This window comes from Mus caroli, chromosome 3, assembly GCF_900094665.2.
Source record: "Mus caroli chromosome 3, CAROLI_EIJ_v1.1, whole genome shotgun sequence".
NCBI classification, from domain to species: domain Eukaryota; kingdom Metazoa; phylum Chordata; class Mammalia; order Rodentia; family Muridae; genus Mus; species Mus caroli.
Window position 1 is genome coordinate 89867898 of NC_034572.1, and position 27359 is coordinate 89895256.

The 27359-nt window shown below is 41.7% G+C and overlaps 1 protein-coding gene and 1 pseudogene across 3 annotated transcripts in view; one reads left to right on the top strand and one right to left on the bottom strand.

Moving 5' to 3' along the window:
* Rprd2 (regulation of nuclear pre-mRNA domain containing 2) overlaps positions 1–27359 on the bottom strand; it is a 53358-nt gene that overhangs the window by 21710 nt on the left and 4289 nt on the right. For 2 of the 3 annotated variants that reach the window (XM_021157255.2, XM_021157257.2), the window contains exons 2-5: positions 7245–7374; positions 3894–3994; positions 1652–1704; positions 569–695 (exon numbers count right to left, since the gene is read on the bottom strand). In XM_021157255.2, coding sequence (XP_021012914.1) covers positions 569–695; positions 1652–1704; positions 3894–3994; positions 7245–7374 — 411 coding nt within the window. Of the gene's footprint in view, positions 1–568; positions 696–1651; positions 1705–2921; positions 3000–3893; positions 3995–7244; positions 7375–27359 lie in introns of all 3 variants that reach the window. The other variant, XM_021157254.2, reaches the window with a different exon arrangement.
* On the top strand, positions 17860–18782 carry LOC110290652 (annotated as a pseudogene).

Consider the following 27359-nt stretch of genomic DNA (forward strand, 5'->3'; position numbering starts at 1 on the left):
GTTTCAGCTCCAAACTTTGTCTCTGTAACTCCTTCCATGGGTGCTTGTTTCCAATTCTAAGAAGGGGCAAAGTGTCCACACTTTGGTCTTCATTCTTCTTCAGTTTCATGTGGCATTTGCTGCTCTTACAAAGGGACCTAGGTTCTGTTCCTAGCACTCTGATGATGACTCATAACCATCCTTAACCCCAGGGGATCCAATCCCTCTTCTGGCCTCCGTAGGCACCAGGCACAGACGTGACGCATAGACATATATTCTAGCATAATATTGATACATAGAAAATAAGATGAATCTTAAAATCCACAAAAAACAAAACCAAATTCCTACCTCTCCCCAGGGAAATTTATTGAATGATTTACAAGCTTTATACAAGTCAAACTGCTACCTGGGAAATCAGTGGAACCACGAGGGTTCTGAAAATTGTCTCACCCTACCTCTCTTTAAACACTGGGTGATTCATCCCAGAAACACATCGAAAATTCTCCTTATGGGACGAACTAGTCTGATTACACAAAAATCAAAGAAAGGAAACACTGAGCTATTTTACTTGAAAAGATGTGTGTGTTACCTTTTAAACACTTGAGAGTTTCTGTGCTGCAGACATCCACTCTCATGGTTGACAACTGTTTCTCCTTCAGTTCTATCTGATCTTCTGATCGTTTGTACATCAACAATTCTTCAATGAGGGCCTGAGACTGAACACAAACCACAGTCAAATTCCATTCACAGGATTCCATATTCTACCCACTGGATACATCAGACTAGTGACTAGCAAACCCCTTAAGGGGAAACAGAAACTGATCTTTAGTGCTCATGTCAAACCGTACTCTTAGCTACACACTTTTAGGTTCTGGAAGACGGGATCTTACTACATAGCCCTGAAACTTGCTCCAAAGACCAGGCTGGTCTCAAATGCGTTCCTGCCTCCTGAGTGACAGGATAAGCCTTTCACCACCACAATCAGCAAGTTATATACTTAAAAAAAAAATCCTTTTTTAAAAAATATGTTTTTAGCTGGGCGTGGTGGCGCACGCCTTTAATCCCAGCACTCTGGGAGGCAGAGGCAGGCGGATTTCTGAGTTCGAGGCCAGCCTGGGCTACAGAGTGGGTTCCAGGACAGCCACGACTACACAGAGAAACCCTGTCTCGAAAAACAAAACAAAACAAAATGAAACAAAACAAAAAAATATGTTTTTAAACTCTACACTGATTTTTCATCTGTGCAGCACATGGGTGCCATAGTGCATGTGTAGAGGTCAGCTGACAACTCCTGCAGGAGTTGACTCATTTCATGTGTGTTTCAGGAAGCAAATTCAGGTTAGCAGGCTTGGTGGCCCTCCCCAGTCCCTAATTATTCAAACTAATTTACAGATATAAGATTAACACTGTAATAAATCCTAACACCCTTCTTAAATTTAATAGCGCTGAATTTAAAAAGGAGGCTTCCTGATATCATAACTACGCACAGAGCTAAGCCAGCAGCAGAAGTGCTGCAAGGCTGTCTCTCCATTAGGAAAGCAGGTAAACTCTAGGCCATCTATTCCTGTTCTGGATTCCCAATGTACAACAGAGCAGAAATGAGTATAACAGGGACCTGGTTTCATAGGTGAGTAAATGATCTTTGGTATACTTAGCATATTCTGTAACTTACTCGAAACTCAGCAACAATCTTAGATTTGAGAGCAGCTTTTGGATTCGTGGATGCTGTTGAATGAAATTAAAATTCATTAAGAATACAGCACAAAGACTTAACCAAATCCAGGAAAACTGAAATGTAGAGTGAAGGGTATACTCTGCAAACATACAGCAGCCATGCATACATAGTCATAATATAATCCTGCAGTAAATTAACTACGAAATTTAACACTCCTAAATATGGCCAGTAGAAAAATAAACTACTTCGATAAGTCTAACCAACTTACCTCCAACAGACTGAGACTGAGGTAGGTACATGAAGCACCTTCTCCTAGTCTCACCAAGTGTAAGAGACTCTCAGTGTCTCAGTGTAAGAGTGCTCAGGGACAGGACATCCGATTAATCCTGAGCACTGGCTGGAGACGATTCTCTACAAATATCAATTCCCATCTGGTTAAGTTTGGATTATATTTTAGCTGACTCAGTTCATAGCAACAAAGGTCTAAACGCATTATCACTGTGATTGAACTTTGGCCAAACTGATGGGTCCTGTTGTTCCTAAGCATGCAATGTATGACAAAAGGATGCCAGAGGACTCCCTTAACCATGGTGAGTATCACATGCTTGACGGAGCAAACATCCCAACTCTCTGGTGTCACCTCCCAATTCTCCACTGTCTTTCACCTTCATCCCTCCAAACCTTCCAGTTTCTCGACATTGCTCAGTTTGCCCACAACAGTCTATCACATGCAGCATCCGCTCCCTTGATATCATGCTGGGCAAATGGGACAAACACAACAGGAGCTCCACATAGAGAATGTTTCTGGCCAAAATTGGAGGCCCATGTCTAATGTGGTAGAGTGTATCCCCAAATCTGAAGGCTTTCATGGCTCCCAGAGAAACGCTTCTTAATGCCTAGTCTCCTCTTCCGCTCTGTGCTGCAATGCCAGCTGCCTCTAATTTCACAAATCTTTGAATGTGGGAATTGCCTGGGTACTAGCAAGTATTTTTTTTTTTTTCTTCTTTCAATACCCCAACTACTCCTGGATCTTCACTCAATTAAACCCTTTTCTGTATTTCCTTTAACAGTAGTTTTTTTTTTTTTTTTTAAAAAAAGAAGTAACTTCATGCTGGCTTGATTAGTCTAAGTCACTGGGAGCCTCCCAGGCCTGGAAAACACAAGCTTGCCCATGGTTTAGGCCAGGTACGATGTCAAATGGTCTACATTTTCTTCTGCTCCAAAAGGAGGAGGTAATTTTATGTTAGTTGAGATTTTTGTTCCTTACTTTGTGATTTCTTCCACTGCTTATTCGGTTGTTTGTTCAGATTTTCTTTCAGCTGCTTCTGAGTTTTGAAAGTGGTACCTGGAAAACATTGCAGTTTTTGCAGTCTGGCATTATGGGAAGCTGCTCTGTCTGTCCACTTCAGTGCCAAAGTTGTAGCATGAAAAAAGGCAATCCGTGACTCTGTAGTTTCTTTCATTTCTTTTCTTTCAGTTTTATAAAAACAAAAAACAAAACCAGAAAACACCCACCAAATCTAAGAAGCTATTAAATAAATATAAAAAATATAATTAATGAAACCTCCAACTCTGGAAAAAAAAAGGTCAGATGCTAAAAATAAGTTACTTTTGAATAGAACACAAAATCATATGAAGGATTTAACAGCTTCTTAGAAGGTGTTCTTTTAAAACCAAATTCCTAGTGATGGCCTGATAATGGTCACAGTAATAATTACTATCAACTTCTATTTGGTGATTTAATTACTTAAATCTTATATGTAAGAACTAATTTACTTACACACATACAAACACATACGCACACAAACCCAAGAATAGATATATAACTTACTGCAACTCTAAGTCAAATGGAGATTAGAGACTACTCAAGCATGCTCACCACCAACTGAAAAGCTGTGAAAATATGCCCAATCTTTCTCCAACAGTAAGAAGACAGAGCAGAATTTATTACACATAACCAATGAATACTTTGAAATACTTAATGAAAGCAAATACAGGAAGAGCCAGATGGGCATCCTCACTTAACATGTCTGCTTTAGCCAGCAGAGACAAAGATCCAAGTCCCTACACCATCCAGTTCTATTTTGAGTGCAAACATTCATACATTTATGTATTCAATTCTAAACAAATCAATCCAGATTCTTCCACTCCCTTTAGTGTTATACAACAGAAAGGATATGAGTATAGACAGAACTGTAAAGACTGACTTAAATTCTTTTAGGAAAGGAAAGGAACTTACTTAAAGCTTCTCTCAAAGCCACAATCATGTCTTCTGGGTACACATTTCGATCTTCCCAGATTTTAAAGATTCGTTCTATAGACTTAGAGACAGATGGATCCCTGGAAGAAAAGCAAAATGTAAAAATGTTGACTTATGGGCTGGGTATGGTAGCACAAGCCTTTGTTCAATCCCAGCACATGGGAGGGAGAGGCAGGTGGATCTCTGTGAGTTCAGTATGGTCTACAAAGGAAATTCCAGGATAGCCAGGACTGTTAAAAAGAGAAATCCAACCTCAGAAATCAAACACAACACAAAAAGTTGACTTATCCTCAAACTAGAAATGTGTTACATACTCAACAACTTACTATCACCCAAATTTCTTCTGCGTTACATATATTTTTAGTTATGAAAAAAGATCTATTTATTTACTTTATGTGTTTTGTCTGCACATATACACATGTGTCACATATGTGTCCAGTACCCAAGGAGGTCAGAAGAGGATGATGGATGTCCCAGAACTGGGACTAGGGAAGGTTTTGAGTGTCCTATGGGCACTGGGAACCAAACCTGGGTCCTCTGGAGGATCAGCAAGTACTGAGCCAACTCTCTCACTTTGTATAGATCTTTACATAATTTTTCATGCATTATTTATAAGGAAAATGTCCTTATTTAATACTTTTATCAATGACAAAAATAAGGCTACAGATATATAATAAACTTTGTGATGCTTATGAAATTCAAAGGTCTAGTCAATGCCTGAAACTATTAGCATTACAAAGGAAAAGTTGAATCTAACAAAATAAAACTATGAGGCCAGAGAGACTGCATAGCAGTTCAATGTGCACTGCTCTTGCAGAAGACCCAGGTTGGGTTTCCAGCACCCACACGTGCAGCTTCCACCTGCCTGGAACTTCAGCTCCTGGGATCTAACATCCTCTTCTGGTATTCATGGACACCATATCCCCCCACTCCCCAAGTTTACTGTTTTCCTTTCCTTTCCTTTTTTCTTTTTCTTTTTCTTTTTCTTTTTCTTTTTCTTTTTCTTTTTCTTTTTCTTTTTTGAGACAAGGTCTCACTCTGTAATACTGGCTGCTCTGGAACTCACTCTGTACATCAGGCTGTCCTTGAACTCACAGAAAAACACTTTGCTTGCCTTTGCCTCCCAACTGTTGTAATTATGTTTGGCATTAAAAGAAATTTAAATCAGGGGTGGGATGGTGGTGGTGCACACCTTTAGTCCCAATGCTTAGGAGGCAGAGGGAAGTGGATCTCTGAGTTCCAGATCATCCTGGTCTAAAGAGATAGTTCCAGGACAGGCAAAGCTATACAGAAAATCCTGCCTTGAAAATCCAAAATAAATAAATAAACCAACCAACCAACCAACAAGTAAAATTTTTAAAATAAATTTTAAGGAAGATTTTGGTCAAAAAACTGAGAGCTTAGTTCTATCCCTAGAACCCACATGAGGTGAGATGAGAGAACTAACTCCTGAAAGTTGTCCTCGTGAGCTCCATATGCATGCTGTGGTATGGGCACACATACACTAAGTAAATGTAACAAATGCGCAGTTACAAGTACTCACTGTTCTCACAGAAGAACCACAAGGGGCTCACAACTCTCTGTAATTCCAGTCCTAGAGGATCTAGTCTCCACTGACACAAGTCATGCATATGGTGTACACACACACACACACACACACACACACACACACACACACACACACGTGTATGTATAGGCATACAATCATACACATAAAAATTTGGCCGGGCAGTGGTGGCTCACGCCTTTAATCCCAGCACTTGGGAGGCAGAGGCAGGTGGATTTCTGAGTTTGAGGCCAGCCTGGTCTACAAAGTGAGTTCCAGGACAGCCAGGGCTATACAGAGAAACCCTGTCTCCAAAAAACCAAAAATAAATAAATAATAAAAAAATAAAAATTTAACAAACCCAAACAAAGAACAAAGAGCTGGGAAATATCATAGTGACACAGCACTGGCCTACCAAGTATCCATCCAAAAGGCCCGGTTTTACATCTTCAACACCAAAACAAAACATGAATACAAAAACCAAAATAACTGCACTAGTACGAAGAAACACTAAGGTTTTCTTCCTTAAGGTTTCCTGAGCACTAACCATGAATCAGCTCCACCTTACAACAGTAGCTCTGAGAAACGGATGGCAGCCTCTCACTCACGGGCAGGCATGCACACACACACACACACACAAAAGAAAGGCCAATAAATCTAAAGAGAACACCCTCAACACAGGAAAATAAAACAAAACAAAAACAAGTCAATGAGCTGGGCATGGTGGAAAGAAAAGAAAAAGGAGGAATTGAACTGATATGATCTCAAAATGCAAAGTAAGGAGAGAGGATGCGAGAGCAACCAGCACCGACATACCCATGAAAGGCGACAGAGCCACCATGGTTAAAGCACACCCACCAAAATATACAGACACTCCAGTATTAAGAGTAGAAAATTAACCTGACTGTGGCTCACACCTGTGACTCCAGTATTTGGGAGACAGAGAAAGAAGAATGGCTATGATTCGAGGCTAGGTTGGGCTCCATGACAAGATCATGCCTTAAAAGAAATTAAAACAGGGGAACTGGAGAGATGACACAGCAGTTAAGGGTACTAGCTACTCCTCCAAAGGACTCAGATTCAATTTCCTGTATCCACATTGTAGCTTTCAACCATCTATAAGTTCCAGTTGCAGGGGATCTGACACCCTCTCTGCTCTTTGTAGGCCCTGCACATGGTGCACATACATACATGCAGGCAAAACACCAATACACATAAAAAATAAGTAAGTAAAAACTAAAATAAATAAAACAACGAACGCCCTACCAGCCCCAAACCAAGCAAACTGCAACTAGCGAGGCAGACTTCCTGCTTGCATTCTACCGTCTGTGATATTATGTACATAGAGCTACCTAGTGACATATACACAAAACACAAAGTTATACTGAACTTTTATAAAACACTAACCCTGGTGTTTTCTAATTCTTTTCCTTATATTTTTATGCTGAGATTGCTTCATTATTTAAAAAAAAAATCTCTAAGTGAAGAACACTAAAAACTAAACTATGAATGAATCCAGAGAGAGATAAGAATGAGCTACCGCCTCCTATGCTCACCCCATTTTTGCTTTTTTGAAACAAGGTCTCAAATTTAAGAGTTCCACCTTCCCCGCTCCCCAGATGCTGAAATTAAAAACAAACACCATTACACTTGTCCAATAACACAATATTTTACTTGGGTTTTGAGGTATGCACAATTATTTAAGTTTTTGCTAGTAAGTGCAAAAACAAGAAAATAAAAATTAAAAAAAAATTAATCCCCAAGTACAATACAGATTTACTTACTTCACTAGAGCAGCTGCTTCAGGAAGCACATCAGCAAATGATTCACGAAATATGATTGCATTTTTCCGTTTACAATTCTGTATGACATCATTGGCAAGATAAAAGAGATTCAAACGGTGGGGATATGTAGCTGGAGAGAAGAGATAAAAAAAAAAAGTCATTAACTTTCCCCAAATATACTGTTTTCAAACACCTAACTTTTTAAAAACTACATGTTGTTATTTTATGCTTATGGGTGCTTTGCCTGCTTGTATGCACATCACATGTATGTAGTGCCCATGGAGGCCAGAAAGGAACTTAAAAGCAGCCAGTGCTTCCAACCTGAGCATCTCTCCAGCCTCACGTAATTGCTTTTACATGGACTAATTACATGGAGGGGGTAATAAGTAATTAACTAATGGATAATTTATTAAATGCACCAAAAAACCCTTAGCTATTTGAGGTTAAATTTGTGTTCAAGGTACTCTTCCAAGTAGACCACCTCATTCTGTAGACACTTGGCACTAAAAAAAAAAAAAATCCATTAAAGAAATTAAAACAAGAAGCTAACCACCAAAAAACCAAACAACCCAATTAAAAAATGGAGTATAGAACTAAACAGAGAATTCACAACTAAGGAATCTTGAATGACTGAGAAACACTGAAAAAAAAAAAAAGTTTAAAGTCCTTAATGATCAGGGAAACAGCAAATTCTACCTTACACCAATCAGAATGGCTAAGATCAAAACCTCAGGTGACAACACCTATTGACAAGGATGTGGAGAAAAAGGAACACTCCTCCATTGCTGGTGGGATTGCAAACTGGTACACCACTCTGGAAATGAATCTGGAGATTCTGCAGAAAATTGGAAATAGATCTACCTGTAGACCCAGCTATACCACTCTTGGGAATATACCTAAAAGATGCCCCACCAGGCCATAGGGGCACATGTTCCATTATGTCCTTGTTTGTGATAGCCAGAGCTAGAAACAACCCAGAGCTAGAGACAGAAGAATGGATGTAGAAAATGTGGTTCATTTACACAATGGAGTACTATTCAGCTGTTAAGAATGAGGACATCTTGAGTTTTGCAGATAAATCGATGGAACTAGAAAAAATCCTGAGTGAGGATATCTCAGACCCCAAAGGACATACATGGTATGTACTTACTAATAAGTGGATATTAGCCAAAAAAAGTATAGAATACCCAAGATACAGTCCACAGAACTCAAAAAGGTTAACAAGCCGAAGGGTTCAAGTGAGGATACCTCATTCCTACTTGGGAGGGAGAAGAAAGCAATCACAAGGTGGGGAGGAAGGGAGGGAGACTCATGAGGGGGAAAGGGGTCAGGGAGAGAAAAAGGGGAACATGATCAGGTATTGGGTGGGGGGAAGGACTGAAGCCCTGAGGGCCAGGACCGAAGCCCTGAGGACCAGCAGAAAGAATGGAAACAGGCAACCTCAGGAGGTAGGAGGTGGGGGGACCCTCCAGAATGTACCAGAGACCTAGGAGGTGAGAGACTCTCAGGACTCAAAGGGAGGGACCTTAGATGAAATGCCCTAGAGTTGGGAGAGGGAACTTGCAGAGCCCACCTCCAGCAGGAAGACAGGAGGACATCAAGTGAGAGATAAGGTTGACATCTCACAATCAAAACTCTGACCCATAATTATTCCTGTCTGAAAGAACTGCAGGGACAAAGATGGAAAAGAACCTGAGGAAAAGGAGATCAGCCACAAGCCCAAAGTGGGATCCAGCTCAGAGGGAGGCACCAAGGCTTGATACTATTACTGAGGCTATAGAGTGCTCACAAAAAGGGAGCTACCATGACTGCCCTTCAAAAGACCCAACAAGCAGCTGAAAGAGTCAGATGCAGATATTTACACCCAACCAATAGACAGAAGCTGCTGACCCCTGTGGCTGAATTAGGGAAAAGATGGAAGAAGCTGAGGAGGAGGGTGAACTTGTAGAAGGACCAGCAGTCTCAATTTACCTGGACCCCTGAGATCTCTCAGACCCTGAACCACCCACCAACTGGGCATCATACACTAGCTGATATGAGGACCTCAACACATATCCAGCAGAGGACTGAAGGGTCTGGGTTCAGTCAGCGAAGGTGCAATCTAACCCTCAAGAGACTGGAGGCCCCAGAGAATAGGAAGGTCTCGTGGGGGGGGGGGGGGGAGTGGGGATGGGGACATCCTCATGGAGATAGGGAGGTAGGGATGGGGGACAGTTAGAAGGTGGACCAGGAGGGGGATAAAATCTAGACTGTAAAATAAATAAATAAATAAATAAATAAAACCAAAGCAAAATCGTTTCCCCAAGTATTTGTGGAGACAAAGAAAGAAAGAAAAGAAGAGAAGAGAAAAGAAGAGAAAGGAAAAGGAGTTGAATGAACTTGTAAAAATACCAAGATTAGAAGAAAACTATTCTTATACAACACTGACCTCAAACCAGAAAATAACTGCAAATCATGTTTAATAGTATTCCATATACGGATCCAGACACTTCTCACAAAACATTTAAGGCCCCCATTTACTGGCTGAAGCTATTTGAAATATCTGAATGTTCTGGGGATAATTTGATTCCAGGTTTACACGAAGGTTAGTTAAGCTTTTCAAAGGCTCAACCCACCTATGGTTCACTGTTAAAATGCTGGGCAATTCTAACATTCACCTGGATGACCAGTGTTCTACAGTCACTCAGGCTCCTCCTCACCCTCACACTCATTGCCTTCTAGGATCTGCTCACACAGCCCTGTCTCTGACCACACTCACCCATTCCCATTCTACCATTCTACAACCTCAGACAGCAGTCCATGCTCTCTACCTCTTCCATCTCCTTCAGAATTCATTTATTTCTAAGAATTCCACTGCATTTGATACATTATTTAAATTACTCTTACCAAAACCCTCATTTTCTTTTCCTTTTCTACCTAATTTAGCTTTCTAGTACAAAACCCTAAATTTGGATGAGTCTAAATGAATGCTTTTCCTGTACCTTTCTTTTCTGTTTTTTAAAATTACATTTATTATTTTTCCTTATGTGTGCTTGGCATGCATGTATACATACAATGTGTGTATACATCATTGATGCATATACATCAACAATGTGTACCACCTCTCTAGCACCTTCTTGTCTGATTTTTGTTTTGTGTTGAGACAAGGTGTGCAGATTTGAATGAGAATGGCCCTTATAGGCTCATGTATCTGAACACTTAGTCACCAGGGAGTGGAACTCTTTGATAGGATTAGAAGGATTAGAGGAAGTGTGTCACTGTAGGTGGGCTTTGAGGTCTCAAAAGTTCTTCAAAATCCTATACTAGGCCCAGTTTCTCTGTTTCTCTGTGTACGGTCTCTCTGTCTGCTGATCCTGATGTAACTCTTGGCTACTTTACCACCATTCCTGCCTGTCACCATGTTCCCTGCCATGACAATAGTGGACCAAAGCTTCTGACACTGTAAGCAAACTCTTAACTAAATGTTTTCTTTTATAAGAATTTCCTTGGTCATGGTGTCTTGAGCACAAGGTCTCACACTATGTAAGGCCTGGGATTTGCTATGTAGACCAGGCTACCTTCAAACTCTGGGGATCTGTCTGCTTCTACCTCCGGAGTTCTGTTCTGTTTCTGAGGCAGGGTCTTGAAAAGCCCAAGGTGGCCTCAAATTCCTGATCCCCAGAACAACCTGACCCCACCTAACAAGCACTGAGTTTACAGGTATGTGCTGCCACAGTCTGCTGTACCTCTAATTCTGCTGTTAGATTCCACTAAAGGAAAAGTACACAAGAAGGGGACTAATGTCCTACAAATGAGCCCGTTCTGTAACAGCTCCTCCTTCAGCAGTGGCTTCTCTCACTTGCTCTAAGAAGTATTTCACAATGTACCACCCAGGACTCTATGACACAGATCTCTCACTCTTGGGACATAAGCATACATGCTATGTTATATACAAAGTAGCATTAAATGAGAATTGTCTTCTAAAGAACATGTGCAGCATCCCCATCCCATTACCTAGAGGAATCCTGACACCCTCAGTGGAAGCCCAAAAGAGTGAACAACTCAAGTTTCAAACAAAACAAAGACAGACCAGCAGCAGCAGCAGCCCCAGCCCCAACCATCAAATAAACAAACAAAACACCTTGCTAGGCCTGCGTGGGGGCAGGCGCCTGTATTCCCAGCCTGGGGAGTGAACAAAAGCAGGAGGAATAGGACTTGAGGGTCATTCTAGTAACACATACCAAATTTCAGGTTATCCTGGGGTACAGGAGGAAAAGTATATACAAGCTCTTTGTAATATTCTTAAAGTATTTTTGAAGTTTGAACTAAATGCTTAGATTATAAGCACTTATTCAGCGGGTGTGGTGGCGCACGCCTTTGATCCCAGCACTTGGGAGGCAGAGGCAGGCGGATTTCTGAGTTCGAGGCCAGCCTGGTCTATAGAGTGAGTTCCAGGACAGCCAGCAGGGCTATACAGAGAAATCCTTTTGCAAAAAACCAAAAACCAAACCAAACCAAGATAATCTATGTCTCTTAGATTGAAGACCAGGCAGCCTCTCTTGTTCAGCTCTGTGAGCCTTCCAAACACTGATCTTGGTATCTTCATGGATATGATATGTTAGCAATAATAGTTTCTATCTGGTGTCAAGATTATATGACTCGCTGGGAAAGCAGAGGCAGGAGGATTTCTGAGTTCAAGGCCAGCCTGGTCTATAGAGTGAGTTCCAGGACAGCCAGGGCCACACAGAAAAACCCTGTCTGGGAAAAAAAAAAAGATTATGTGACTCAAAACATGTAAAACTGCAACTTCAGCACTAGTACATGACTGCTAAAGTCTGAGCTGGCAGTGTGCTCGAGTGCTCTGTATGCAGCTAATTCTCTCTACACAACTGTCAGACACTACAGACCTCCAGCTCCATTTAGTTTCACATCTGTCTCATCTGTTCTTTCTAAATTCCCTGCCAGACACAGAGAATCCATCTTCTGAATTTTTCTCTCCCTCCACCCACAACACCCACCTTGTCAAGCTTGTCTCGCTCTATTTCCTAAATACTTCTAGATGTTTTCTCTCTGTTTTAATTCCAACTTTCTTGGTCAGATTATGTAAGAGCCTTCTAACATTTATTTTATTTTATTTGTGTCACTATGAAGTTCAGGCTGGCCTTGAACTCACTCTTATTTTTAGTAACCAATATCAGTTTCAGATACTGCACTTTGCAGTGCTCTTTTAAATAACAGACTACAGGGCTTTCCTCCTTTTATTTGAGATAGAGTCTATGTAGCCCAGGCTGGTCTTAAATTATACAATCAAGCACAGCCTTCAACTCCTGATCTTCCTGCCTCCATCCCCTAGTGCTGTGCTCTGCAGATGGGGGCACATCTGGCTTCATAAAATACAGTAATGCTGGTGATATAAAACGGAAGCAGCTTTGTATCTTTCCCACTAACTCACTGCCTAGCTCCAGCTTTCCCGTAACTCAGAACATAAGGTAGGCTGGCTCTAATCTTATTGCTTTGGCTCCCTTGATGCTGGTATTACAGCATGCACATCAAGCTTCATTACTTTCTTGGGGTTTTTTTGGTTTTGTTTTGTTTTGTTTTTTAAAAAAATGGGGCCTCACCAACTCTCCCAAGCCGGCCTCAAACTCAGAAATCTACCTGCCTCTGCTAACACAAATGTCTCTTAATTATTCTAATGTCAACTATCCCTAATGTCACTTTCACCACAAATCCTACCCTCTCTGCCACCCAGCCTAGGAAACTCCCAGCTCACTTTTCTCTATTGTAGTTACAAGTCAAGAGTGTTGGGCCTGTCACTCTCTCAGTGGTAGAGCCTTTCTGTGCCCAGCATTACAATGCCCTGGGTTTAATCCCAGTACCCCACCTCATAACTCACAGAATATGACCCTAAGGAGAGAGAGAAAGAAAAGGAAAAGGAGTCATGATTGCTGGGCAAGGGTTTTGTGTACTGTTTATTCAGATACTGATGACTGTGCCCAGAGATCTGGTACCAGTCAGGATGGTGGCACTGTCAAGCATCTCCTGTCTCCATGTTGTGTAAAAACTGTTTTCCATCATCTGATTGGTTAATAAAGTGCTGATCAGCCAACAGCTGGGCAGGAAAGAATAAGGTGAGACTTCCAATCCCAAGGAGGTCTCTGGTGAGGACCAAAGAAAAAGATTCACCCTGAGATTGCCAGGGGAGTTTCCATGAGGACACAGACGAAGGCAGGTAACCGGACACATGGCAGGGAAGTAGGCCAGGGAGCTATAGGGGGTTAGAACAGCTCAGAACCTGTCCAGCTTAGTGCCTGACGCTTTAAATACATATACCAGGTCTCCATGTCATTTACTTAGGAGATAAAAGGAGTAACAGAAAAGCCCCCGAATGTACTTTACAGAGGATTAGGGCAATCTCTCCTAAGTTAGCCAAGAGAAAATTAAAAGTTCACTCTTCTTTTTCCTTTCTCTTTTTGGAGACGGGATCATGTAGCATAGGGTGACTTCAAACTTATGAAGCCAGAAATGACCCTGAATTCCTCTGCCTCCACTTAAAGTTTAGAAACTTTGAAGTACTGGTTAAACAAATGGTTCTGAGAGGACTATTTACTCAGAAGGGGAGAGTGAAGCCGAAGACACGTAAGTCCAGGGCAGAAAAGGACAGCACACTCGGGAACTATAAAGGTGACATTTCCAATATGGAAGGCAAAGATATCGAGGCCACGTTTCAAACAGGTCAACTTAAATAGTTTAAAGATTATAATTCTTTACTCTGAGATATTGTGCTTCTAATTCTAACAGTTTGTAAAACAGTAGTAATTAAACCAATCGTAGCATTTTATGGTCTTTGGTAAAATAAATTGACAAACTTAAGATTTTACACTTTAGCCGGGTGGTGGTGGTGGCGCACGCCTTTAATCCCAGCACTTAGGAGGCAAAGGCAGGAGGATTTCTGAGTTTGAGGCCAGCCTGGTCTACAGAGTGAGTTCCAGGACACAGCCAAGACTATACAGAGAAACCCTGTCTCGAAAAACCAAAAAAACAAACAAAAAAAAACAACAAAAAAAAAGATTTTACACATTAAAAAAAGAAGAAAGAAAAACGACATTTGGTGGGGAAGGCGGCTGGTTAGGACTGGCCGGCAAGGTAGTCCTACTTAGCTGACTGCCCACTGGCCAAGCAGCTGGCCACTGAGACCCTGTCTTTTACAAAGGGAGTGAGGGGAGTCTCCTTAGCAATTAAGGCCTTGGGTTATTAGACTGTTGACACATACACAGTGGTTCACAACTCCAGTTCAAGAGGTTCTGATGTCATCTTCTGACCTCTGTGGGCATCACGTGCACACACACTGCACATACATACACAAAGGCAAATAACTCAAACAAATAAATTAAAATGAATCTAAAAAAACAAACCTAGGTTGTCAGTGTCCCAGGATCACCAACGATGCTCTCTGGAGGAAGACCACACAGTGCACCCATACATATGAACAGGCACACACAGAATTTTGTTGAGCACATCTGTAATCCTAGCACTAAACTATCGAAGGCAGAGGAAATGCTAACAGTTTTTGACCAACATGGGCATAGGTCCTAGTCTCAAAATCAAACATACAAACGGTAGCTTGCCCACCTGTTGTGTTCAATTCCTAGTGCCAGAGAGAGGGGGAGGGAGAGCTCTGAGCGTAAACAAGCAAGCAGCCTGGCTCAACAGGCGCCTCCAAGCCTGGTGACTGGAGTTCCACACAGTGGAAGGAGAGAATAAACCCCTGCAAGTTGTCCTCTCACCTCCACATACATGCCATAGCACAAGTGCACACAGGCACACATACCCACACAAATAAGTAACTGTAGACATCCTGTGCCTAGCCCAGTCTGATGTGTAGTTCTTACCCTTCATCAATAAAGCATCTTTCAGCAACATAAGGAACCATGGGTTGCCCAACCAATACATCTACAACACAATTCCTACACCTAACGGTCAGGGAAAATCATGACAGAAGGGTAGAAAAGATTTTTAAGAGCCAGAGGCAGTCCCAGCACTTGGGAGGCAGAGGCAGGCAGATTTCTGAGTTTGAGGCCAGCCTGGTCTTTAGAGTGAATTCCAGGACAGCCAGGGATACACAGAGAAACCCTGTCTTGAAAAACCAAAAAAAAAAAAAAAAAAAAAGAGCCAGAGGCATAAAACATCTATTGCTAGATAATGTCTTCTAGGTATGTATGACAGGGAAAATGAACCAATAAAATTTTAGATAGACAAATGCTTGCCTAAACAAGACCAGCATGATGACAACACAGTTTATTTGCCAGGTTGGGCAGCAAAAATTCTCCATGGTTCCACCCCAGATAAAGAGATACAGGTGGTCAGTGGCTACTGAGACAAGAAAAGTTAGTTCTCTCCATGTATGAGCTCCCAAATAACAGGTCTAGTTCCAAATGACCAGTCCTAGACATGTACATAGGAGCAACACTAACTGGAGTATTCATATGCACAGACACACAACAATAATCAGAGACCAAAAATTTGGAAAGGGGCATGGGAGGCGTCTGGAGGGAAAGCAGGACTTAGAGTGACTATGAAGTTGTTACAGTGGTCTGAATGCTTGGCCCAGGGAGTGGCACTAGTAGGAGGTGTGGCCTTGTTGGAGGAAGTAAATCACTTTGGGGGTGGGCTTTGAGGTCCTCCTCTTAGCTGCCTGAAAATCAGTCTTCTTTCTTTACATTATGAGATAGAATTTTTGGCTCCTTCTCTAGCACCATGTCTGCCTGCACATTGCCATGATTCCTGCCATCTGCCATAATGATAATGGACTGAACCTCTGACCCTGTAAGCCAGCTCCAATTAAATGTCCCTTATAAGAGTTTTCTTGGTCATGGTGTCTCTTCTCAGCAATGGAAACCCTAAGACAGCTGGACAGCTGTCATAGATAGATAGATAGATAGATAGATAATTAAGGGGCTGGTGTTACAGAATATCTAATCATACTGTGAAACCCCAAGACTGTGTTATTTATTGAAAAAACCTGTTTCTAGTTGTGGTGTGGCTCAGTCCTTAGTACACACCTTTAATCTCAAACAATGAAGGTAGAGTTAGTTTGCAGAAGGAAGCAGTCATGTTTGAAAGTGATGACTAGCTGAGTGGCAGACAAAGATGGGTCAGGGAAGACTCACAGGACAGCACGGGTCTCCTCAGAGGGGGAGGAGGCTTCTTGAGGGGCAGAGCAGAGGAGAGGAAGGCAGCGTTACAGAGAGTTTTACAGAGACCAGCTGAAGGGAGAACAAGCTAGACATGGGTAAAGAAAGAACGAACCAGAGAATGGATAGGAGAAGACTAGAAGAGGGGGCTGGAGAGACGGCTCAGCACTTAAGAGCACTGACTGCTCTTCCAAAGGCCCTGAGTTCAATTCCCAGCAACCACATGGTGGCTCACAACCATCTGTAATGTATCTGATGCCCTCTTCTGGTGTGTCTGAAGACAGCTACAGTGCACTCATACACATAAAGTAAATAAATAAATAGAGAGAAGACTAGAAGAGAACGCCAGAGTTAGTTTGAGGCCAAGCAGAGCAATTCAGGAGGCCAAGAGAGAGAAGCTAGATTGAACCAGTCAGCTTGGAGAGGAGTATGAGCCATAACTTCAAGCTAAATCAGTCAGCCAGAGATCAGACAGAACTAGGAAGGAGTGAGTTTATTCAGCAGCAATTCTCATAGGCTTGAAAATATTCTAGGCCTAGATAAGATTGTACAGAGGCTAGAAGCTTTCAGTACTAGGCCCCTGACTAAGGATATTAAGCCTCCAATATGACAATTACATCAGGTGAAAGATACTTTTACAGGCTGGATGGCTTTGTTCTTGCATAGGATCCAGGTTCAGCTCCCAGCACCCCCACGGTGGCTCACAGCCATCTATAACTACAGTTCCAGGGAAACTGACACCCTCTCCCAACCTCTGCAGGCTCCCAGGAAAGATGTGGCACACATATATACATGCAGGCATATCACTCATGCACATAAGATTTAAAAATTGTTTTTAAGAAAACAAACTTATTTTTAAAAGGGAAAAGCTGGGGGATATGGCTCAGTGGTAGAATACTTGCTTGGCATGACAAGATTCTAGATTGGACTCTCAATACCACCAAATAAATAATAAAATTTGAATTGTAAATTATGCCAGGAATGGTAGTACAGGCCTTTATTTCCAGTTCTCTAGAGGCAAAGGCAATGGATCTCTGAGTTCAAGATCAGCCTGGCCTAAGAAGCTACAGTGAGACCTTGTCTCAAATTAATTAACAAACAAACGAATCCATGGTAAATTACATGGTGCTTAACGGCATCTCTGCCCGTGGAAGGCAGAAGCAGGAGATTCACCAGCTCAAAGCCATCCTCAGCTACAGGGAGGTGAAGACAGCTTGGGCCACAGGAGAACTTGTCTCAGAAAACAATGACCAAAAAAAAAAAAAGATTTTATTTCTGTGGAACACTGTAACTTTTTGTTTGTTTGGCTTTGGTTTTGAGACAGAGTTTCTCTGTGTGGCCTTGGCTGTGCTGGAACCCTGAATGCTGGACGCTAAGATAAAAGCAAGTACCATTATGCCTGGACAGTGCAACTAGCAGTCTCAAAAGATTCCAAGTCCATGATGGCAACCCTCAAGGACCAAGGAAAAACACCAGGTGCCCCAGAACAAGACTACAGTTGCTAGGGTTGGTGCTGTTGGCACAGCTGGTGCCATCAGTATCTTAAGGACTTGGCGGGTGAGCTTGCCCTGGTTGACGTCATGGAAGGCAAAGGAAGAGATGATGGATCTCCAGCATGGCAGCCTCTTCCTTAAAACACCAAAAACTGTATCCAGCAAAGACTGTAGTGTGACTGCAAACGCCAAGCTGGTCATCATCACGGCAGGGGCTGTCAGCAAGAGGGAGAGAGCCGACTCAATTTGCTCCAGTGAAACGTGAACATCTTTGCGTTCATCATTGCCAACATCGTGAAGCACAGTCCACACTGCAAGCTGCTTATTGTCTCAAATCCAGTGGATATCTTGACCTACGTGGCTCAGAAAATCAGTGGCTTTCCCAAAAGCCGAGTTACTGGAAGTGGTTGCAATCTGGAATCAGCTCGGTTCCATTACCTGATGGGAGAAAGGCTGGAGGTCACCCGCTGAGCTGTCACAGGTGGGTCCTGAGAGAACATGGCAACTCCATTGTGCCTCTGTGGCGTGGTGTCTCCCTGAAGTCTCTGAACCCGGAGCTGTGTAGCGATGCAGATAAGGAGCAGTGGAAGGAGGTTCACAAGCAGGTGGTTGACAGTGCGTACGAGGTGATCAAGCTGAGAGGTTACACATCGTAGACTTGGTTGAGAGCATAATGAACCTTAGGCAGGTGCATTCCATTTCCACCATGATTAAGGGTCTCTATGGAATCAATGATGATGTCTTCCTCAGTGTTCCATGTATCCTGGGACAAAATGGAATCTCGGATGTTGTGACTGACTCCCGAGGACGAGGCTGGCCTGAAGAAGAGTGCAGATACCCTCTGGAGAATCCAGAAGGAGCTGCAGTTCTAAAGTCTTCCCAGTGTGCTAGCACTTCACTGTCCAGGCTGCAGCAGGGTTTCTGTGGAGACCACACCCTTCTCATCTGAGTTGTAGTTAGTACAATGGTGTTGAGGTGGTCTGCGGAAAAATCTCAGTCCCCACAGCTCTGCCCTGCTGTTAGGTGGTACTTGTGTAGTGGTAACCTGGTTAGTGTGACAGTCCCACTGTCTCCAAGACACACTGCCAACTGCTTGCAGGCCTTGATCATCCTGTGAGCCTGCTTCATTGTTGTGCTATGCACTCTCAGCAAACATGCTTAGGCCAACAAGTTCCCAGTTAGTCATAACCTGGCTCCAGCGTGTTTTTTGAGACAAGGTTTCTCTGTGTAGCCCTGGCTGTCCTGGAACTCACTTTGTAGACCAGGCTGGCTTCAAACTCAGAAATCCACCTGCCTCTGCCAACTGGAGACTCCATTGTGCCTGTGTGGCGTGGTGTCTCCCTGAAGTCTCTGAACCCAGAGCTGGGTAGTGATGCAGATAATAGAGTGCTGGGATTAAAGGCATACGCCACCACACCCAGCTCACTGTGCATATCTTGTGCATAACTGTTCTACAGGCTATTGTATGTATTACAGTGTCTGTACTATACATTGCAATATTATATATTATAGCGTATATTGAAATATAAGATCTGCATATGGATGACTGTACCAACCACTTAAGTGTCATGCCAATGAAAACACCAAATAAACCTTGAACAGTGAAGAAAAAAACCTAGAAAGTGAACTAAGTCAAGGAAGTAAAACAGAAGGAGAAATACAGATTAGGGGGACAGACCATAATCCAACTAGCAGTAACATTTAAAGACAGCGCTTATGATTTAGTTTATTTCATTTAAAAACATCTACCTCTGTCAGTAGCCTTGGTGATATGCCTTCCCAGCACATGGGAGGCAGAAGCAGATGAAACTTCTGACTTTCAAGCTAGCACTGAGAGACCCTGTTTCAAACAAAGCAAGAAGCCTCTACTTCTCAACCCAGTGAGGTGCACAGCTATAATCCTAGTACTTAGGAGGTTGAGGCTGGAGAATCTAAGTTCAAGGCCACCCTAGGCTACACAGAGAAAGCCTGTCTTAGGAAGGTGGGGCAGTTTAAAAAATCTTTATCTTACCCTGAAAGCTGTAATGTTTCAAAGCACAAAGAAATAGCTGCTTTTCTGAGAGAAATAGCTAGTTTCTACCTCTTTCTGTACAAGATGTGTTTACCTGTTCTCTAACTAAACTCTATGGGGGTGCTGGATTCTGTAACACGACAAAACACTACCTACTGCTCCTTTCTGATGATAGATGACCAGTCAGTCTAGCTGTTGGTTTGTATTTTTATAATTCTTCGGATGTTTTTACTAGAATCTTAGAGGCCCTTCTACAAATTAAATTTCACATGCACTTAGCTATCACCATTAAACTTTTGTTTTTAGACTTTTTTTTTTTAATTTATGTGTGTGTGCTTGTGGGGGTTAATGGGTAACAGGTGCGGGTAGTACTTGCACAGCCCAGGTGAGTGCTCTAGACCTCCTGGAATTGAAACTACAGATAGCTGTGAGCCACCAGCCATCATGTGGGAGTTGAGAACCAAACTTGGGTCCGCTGGAAGAATAGCCATGCTCCTAACCAGCCCCACAGTCAAATTTTTACAATAATTCCAAACCTCCCTGCTGAACTTTTTTAGAAGTACTACTGCTAAATAATAATCACTTGGTTAACAAAAGCCTAAGAGGGAAAGTAATTTGGATATTAATTTGTACATGACAGGAAGCCACATCACCAAACATAAATGAGTACACCAGACATGGTGGTGCACAGCTTTAATGCTGACTCTAGGGAGGCAGAAGCAGGTACATCTCCAATGGATTCGCTGAGTAGAAGCTGCTGCAGAGCTTAGTCATGAAGTGAGTATTGCATGGGTTCGGTTCCCAGCACTTACATGGTAGCTCACAGCCATCAATAGTAATTCCAGCTCCAGGATACCCAACAGCCCCTTCTAACTTCTGTAAGCACCAGGCACATGTGACACACACAGATACATGCAGGTTAAAAAAAAAAAAACCTCACACACATAGAATAAAATTAGTCTAACAAACTGAGCTATATCACTTGTTCCTGATTTAAGTTTGTAAAAGATTATTCTGATTTCTGCAGAAATAAAAGTACCAGAAACAAGGGGACATCCCATGGTGCCCTAATAAATAAATATAATTTAAAAAGTTAAAAGAACAGAAAAAGACTAAGTTCCTGAGCTAGAGTATGCCTGTTGAGTTAAAGGAACAATGTGAAACATTTGTGGCTGGAAAACAGTTAAGATGGGCCTTCATTAGCAGACAGTTCAGAGTGTATGATGGGATAGAGGGTAAAGGGATTTTTTTTAAAGGTTTGTTATTTATGTATATGAGCATGTTAGTGTGTACACGTGCCTGTGCATGAATGTGCCCATGGAGTCCAGAGGACAGAATCACATCTGTCAGAGTTAGACTGTCAGAAGACTGTGAGTCAGCTAACATGGGGACTCTGATCTCAACTCAGGTCCTCTGGAAGAGCAACGAGCACTCTTACCCACTGAGCCATGTCCTCCAGTCTTCCCTTTGAATGTCTGCATCACCTTTTTCTTGTCTGAGTGTGTTAGGTTCCTGGAGATACAGATATTTTCCATGTTTCTTGGCAATGTTTCAAAAAGATGAAGCTCTTTCTTCTCTCTCTCCCTCTCTTTTCTCTTCTCTTCTCTTCTCTTCTCTTCTTTCTTTCTTTCTTTCTTTCTTTCTTTCTTTCTTTCTTTCTTTCTTTCCCTCATGCTTGAGGATGGATCTAAGTGTGAGAACTCCACCACTTACTTCATAGTCAGTCCCTGCCCAAGCATGAAACTTAATTATTATGTCTAGAATATATGAAGCATGTTTTCTGTTCTGGTATGTAGCCGGGGCTGGCTGCAAATTCACAGTCCTCATGTCTCAACTTCAGGTAATATGGTGACTTTAAACATTACTGTGAATGCACTAAAACAAGGTCAAATGGTGAATTTTACAGCCATGAATTGTATCTCAAGGTATCTTAAAAAGCAGACATCCAAAAATTTAACATATTCAAAACTAAATTTCTAATATACCTTTCAAATTCTGTTCCATTTGCAACCTTCACCAGTAACCACTAATTCTTTGTAGTCACTGAGGCAAAACTCAAAGACATTTCATATAATTACTCTTCTTAGCCCAGATCGAATCCACCCAACACTACGCAATATCCCTGTATGGAATGATTTTTATGAAATCTATCATTCCTTATAATGAATATATAACTATAAAAGTAAATCTTGTTGGCAGGTGTCATGACTCTGCATTTCAAATTCTACATTCAGAAAGCTGAGACAGGAAGAATGCTGTTAAATTTGAGGCCAGCCTGAGTTACCTAGTGAGTTCAAGGCCAGACTGGGCTATATGACACAATATTAATTAATATAAAGATCTGGTTAGAGCTACCTGGAAAACACAGTCCAAGCCGCTAACATTGTATACAGATTACAGTGGTCATCTAACTAGTGTCCTTGTTTCTGCAGCAACCAGAATAACCTTTCACATACTTAAATCAGGGACAAGTGATATAGCTCAGTTTGTTAGATTTTATTCTATGTGTGTGTGTGAGTATTTTACCTGCATGTATCTGTGTGTGCCACATGTGCCTGGTGCTTACGGAAGTTAGAAGAGGCTGTTGGGAGCCTCTTGAACTGAAGTTATTATTAATGGTTGTAAGCTACCATGTGAGGTGCTGGGAACCAAAGTCATGTCCTCTGCAAGAGCAACAAGTACTCTTAACTGCTGAGTCATCTCTCCAGCACCTACAGCTCAGTTTGTAGAATGCTTGGGTAGCATTCATGATATCCTACATTCTATCACAGGCAATCCTAGCACTTGGGAGGCAGAAAGATCAGTTTAAGATCTTTAAGCTTAGAAAGGGCTATGTAGGCCAGCCAGAGCAAGCGGAGTTGGCTGGAGCGAGCAGAAGTCCTGAATTCAAATTCCCAGCAACCACATGAAGGCTCACAACCATCAGTACAGCTACAGTGTGCTCATATACATAAAATTTAAAAAATCTTAAAAAAAAAAAAAGAAGAAAAACAAAGGGTTGTGTAAGACTCTGTCTTAAAAAACAAATGAACATCAGCATATATTCAGCTCTTGGTTGGTTCAATCAATCAATCACACACAGACACACACAGACACACACACAGACACACAGAGACACAGACACAATCATAAATCAGATGATCCTCCTCTGCTCAATGGCTTTAAGTATAAAAGTCCTAGGCTAAGGAACTCTCAATTCATAGAGGGTTTGCCTAGAATTCACAAGGCCGAGGGTTCAATCCTCAACATCACATAAATTGGACACAGTGGTTATGACTGCAATCTTACCACTCAGGACTTGGATGCAAGAGGATCAGAAATTCAAAGTCATGCTCAGCTACAAGATAAGTGTGAGGCCAGCCTAGGTTACACGAGAGACTGTTTAAAACAAAAACAAAGGCAACAACAATAAAAACAAAAAGCAAAATCCAAAGTCCTTCAAGTTCCTATTAAGACCTTTGATGAGAGGTCCCAGCATCCATATGGTAGCTCACAAACATCTGTAATTCCAATTCCAGGAGATCCTTGTCCTTGTCTGGCCTCCACAGATAACAGGCAAACATGTGGTACAAATGCACACATGTAGACAAATACTCAAACACATATAAATAAAATCTTTAAATACAAATATATCACACTATACCAAACAAATGTGTACAGTTATTTATAATTTTAAATACACTGGAAATAATTATTGGGAAAGTAGAGATAAAGTGAAGAGACTTATAAGCAAATGTACCTTGCAGCGGGATGCTATGGTCACTCCTCTCAGTCTAGCTACTTAGGAGGCTAAGATAAGAGGATCTTGAGCCGAACAAAGCCCAGACAACACTCCATCTCAAAACACAGAAAGTTTTCATAACAAAGTTGAGTGCAGTATCTGCTTCACCTGTATGACTCACATAAACTCTGTGTATCTATGTAGTACTGCTGTATCCTTCAAATCTAGCCCAGATACCTGCTACAACATATAGATTACAAATAACGTAAATAGTTAAGGGAAGAACCACCTTTCAGAAACCAGACCTGCAGAAAGTGGTCCTGGATCTTTGATAAGTATCATAATCAGAGGTAAGCTGGCCGCCTGAGTTAGCACAGTGGTACCATAGACTACAGGACTGGCACCTCAAGATTCTAGGTACAATCCCAAGCACTTTACTCCACAAAATATGTGTGATTACAGACTGAACTCCCTCCTGACCAGCATGCACTCCAGACATTATGTGACCAAGACTTCCTTTTATTATTTAATGTAAATGAACCTCACATTCAGAGAGGCTTTTATTTAGTACTCAGCTTAAATATGTTCAACTTGGTTTTCTTATTTCATTAGATTAAAAACAAACATGATTTTCAAAACATTAAATAATTATTTTTATCACAGTGGGGGAATAAAAAAACAAACACCTAAAACCTTTCAAGGCTAAAAAGAGGGTCCTGGGTTCCTCTGTAAGGTCTACTTTGGAACCTTAAGTTTAAACTAAGAAATCACTGCATAGCTCAAAGACAATACTGTGACTCCAGGCTAGTTTGGGCTACATAGTCAAAGAAGCTAGCAAGCAAACAAACAAGCAAGCAAACAACAACAAAAATATGATACCATCACCCACATGGCAGCTCACAACCACCTGTATCCAGTTCTACACGATCCAACACTTTTTGGCTAGGCAAGCACCAGGCCTTCAAGTGGTACACACACACATACACACACACACACACACACACACACACATGCAGGGAAAACACTCATATACATAAAATAAAAATAAAAATTTCAACATTCTCCACAAATAAACAAGTGTTTGAGAAAATAACATTCACCTTGGTTTGAACATTATATACAATATAAATATATAACTATACAGTAAGAACACAAGTATGTACAATTTAGGTTCTTAGGGTGTGGTGGTGCAGGTGTGCACTCAGCACTCACGAGGCTGAGGCAGGAGGATCTCTAAGTAAGTGTAACCCCCAAGTCTTCATAGTAAGTTTCAGGACAGCCAACAACACCCTGGGTTTTGTTGTTTTAAGGTTAGGCATAGCAGTACACAGCTATAATGCCAACATTGGAAGCAGAGAATAAGGAATGCAAGGCCAGGCTGAAGCACATGAAGCCCTAAAAGATTAAAATACAAGAAACAATAACTCAACATTCTGGCTAATCTACATGGCCTAGACTTGAATGGTAAGCAAATTATCAAAAGTTTTCTGCATTATAGAAATATTGTAAGGGGCTGGAGAGATGGCTCAGAGGTTGAAAGCACTGACTGCTCTTCCAGAGGTCCTGAGTTCAATTCCCAGCAACCACATGGTGGCTCACAGCCATCTGTAATGAGATCTGGCACCCTTTCCTGGTGTGCAGGCATATATGCAGACAAAACACTGTACACAATAAATAAATAAATAAATAAATCTTGAAAGAAAGAAAGAAAGAAAGAAAGAAAGAAAGAAAGATAGATAGATAGATTGTACCAGTAAAAAAGGCTACATAATATATATAGTGGCTGAAAATGCCTGGTTTAACTCTAGTTTACATACCTATTAGCTATGTAACCAGAGGCAAACTACATCACCTCTCTGTTCCTATTTTCTCAAATGTAAAGTGGATCTCCTAACAACACCTACTTTTAAGAATCATTCCAACTCTTTTTTTTTCCCCAATTATTTATTTTATGTATATAAGTACACTGTAGCTGTCTTCAGACAGACCAGAAGAGGGCGTCAGATCTCATTACGGATGGTTGTGAGCCACCATGTGGTTGCTGGGATTTGAACTCTGGACCTTCGGAAGAGCAGTCGGGTGCTCTTACCCACTGAGCCATCTCACCAGCCCTCATTCCAACTCTTAACAGTAGGAGCAGGGGTTCTCTCTGACTCCTTTGCCTGATTTTAGGACCCTTTTCCTCCTACTGGGTTGCTTTGTCCAGCCTTAATATGAGGGGATGTGCCTCGTTGTATTACAACTCGATATGCCATGTTTGGTTGATATCTGTGGGAGGCTTACCCTTTCCTTTTCTGAAGGGAAATAAGGAAAAGTGGACCTGGGAGGAGAGAAGGGAGGGAAAGTAGAGGTAAGAATGTAATATATGAGAAAAGAATTTAAAAATTATTCTGAGGATTAGTGTCTCATTCTGAGTTAGTATGTGTAAAATGCTTCTTAGAACAGAGCATGAGACATAGGAAGCACTCAATCAAAGACAATTATAAAACCATGCCAGCCTTATGGTCTACTCTAGAACCTGAACTGAAAACTGAGAAACCATCCCATAGACCAAAGGCTTTTAACTGTGACTCCAGGCTAGATTGGGCTACATAGTCCAAAAGCAAGCAAACAACAACAAAAAGTGTTAGCTGTACATGCTGAAGTCTGTATGAAGATCACTGAACTGAACAGAAAGGGGTCTCCTTGTCTGTCCCCTTCTCCTCCTCTCTCGTGTGTCCTGTGGACAGGCTCTGCTTTACTCCCACCTCTGCTTCCTGGATGCTGGGATTACAGGGAAGCACCACCATACCTCGGTGCCTATTTTTTGTAAATTTAACTAAAAATAGTTGAAGAAATGGCCAGGGTGATTGCTCAAGTGGGAAAGGAGTCAGCTATCAAACCTGTTGATCTGAGATCCATCCCTGGAACCCGCAAGACGGAGGAAGAAATTGTCCCCTGACCATACATGCCCTGTGGCATGGGTGTGTCCCCTTCCCTAAAACAAATCCAAAAGAATATTTTTAATAGCTACATGGAGCATTAAGAAATTTTGTAGCTTACAGACTTAATTAGGCTTCTACTTTCCTGTAGGAGCTCATTTAAATCCTCACTCTGCTTCCTACAACACATCATACCACTCAGAGGTTAGAAACAAGACAGGGCAGGGTCTAGAGAGATGATTCAGTGGCTAAGAGTGCACACTGCTCTTACAGAGGACCTGAGTTCAGTTCCCAGCACCCATACCAGACATTCAAATTCCAGTTCCGGGGATCCAACCCACATACCCCTAGACAGACATATACACATAATTTAAGATAAAAATGAATCACTCATGGTGGCGCACAAGAATTTTATTCGCCATTTTGCAATATTATTTTGGCAAATAGTTACTGATCTGTATCACGTGGTTCAGGATAGAGAGACAAACAAGATACAACCCTGACATTTGAGATAAATAAGCAATAAAGACATGACAAATCAATACAGTAATTTATCATGCTGGGAAAAATAAAATAAAATAAAAGATGCCTGTCTAGTATGGTGGAGAATACCTTTAATCCCATCACTCAGGAGGTAGAGGAGCCGTATCTTTGAGTTTTAGGACACCCTGGTCTACATAGTGAGTTCCTGGACAGCCAGAAAGCTACATAGTAAGACCCTGTCTTTGGGGGAGGGGGGGGGAAGGAAAACAAGAAAGGGAAGATATGCCAGGCGGTGGTGGCACACGACTTTAAT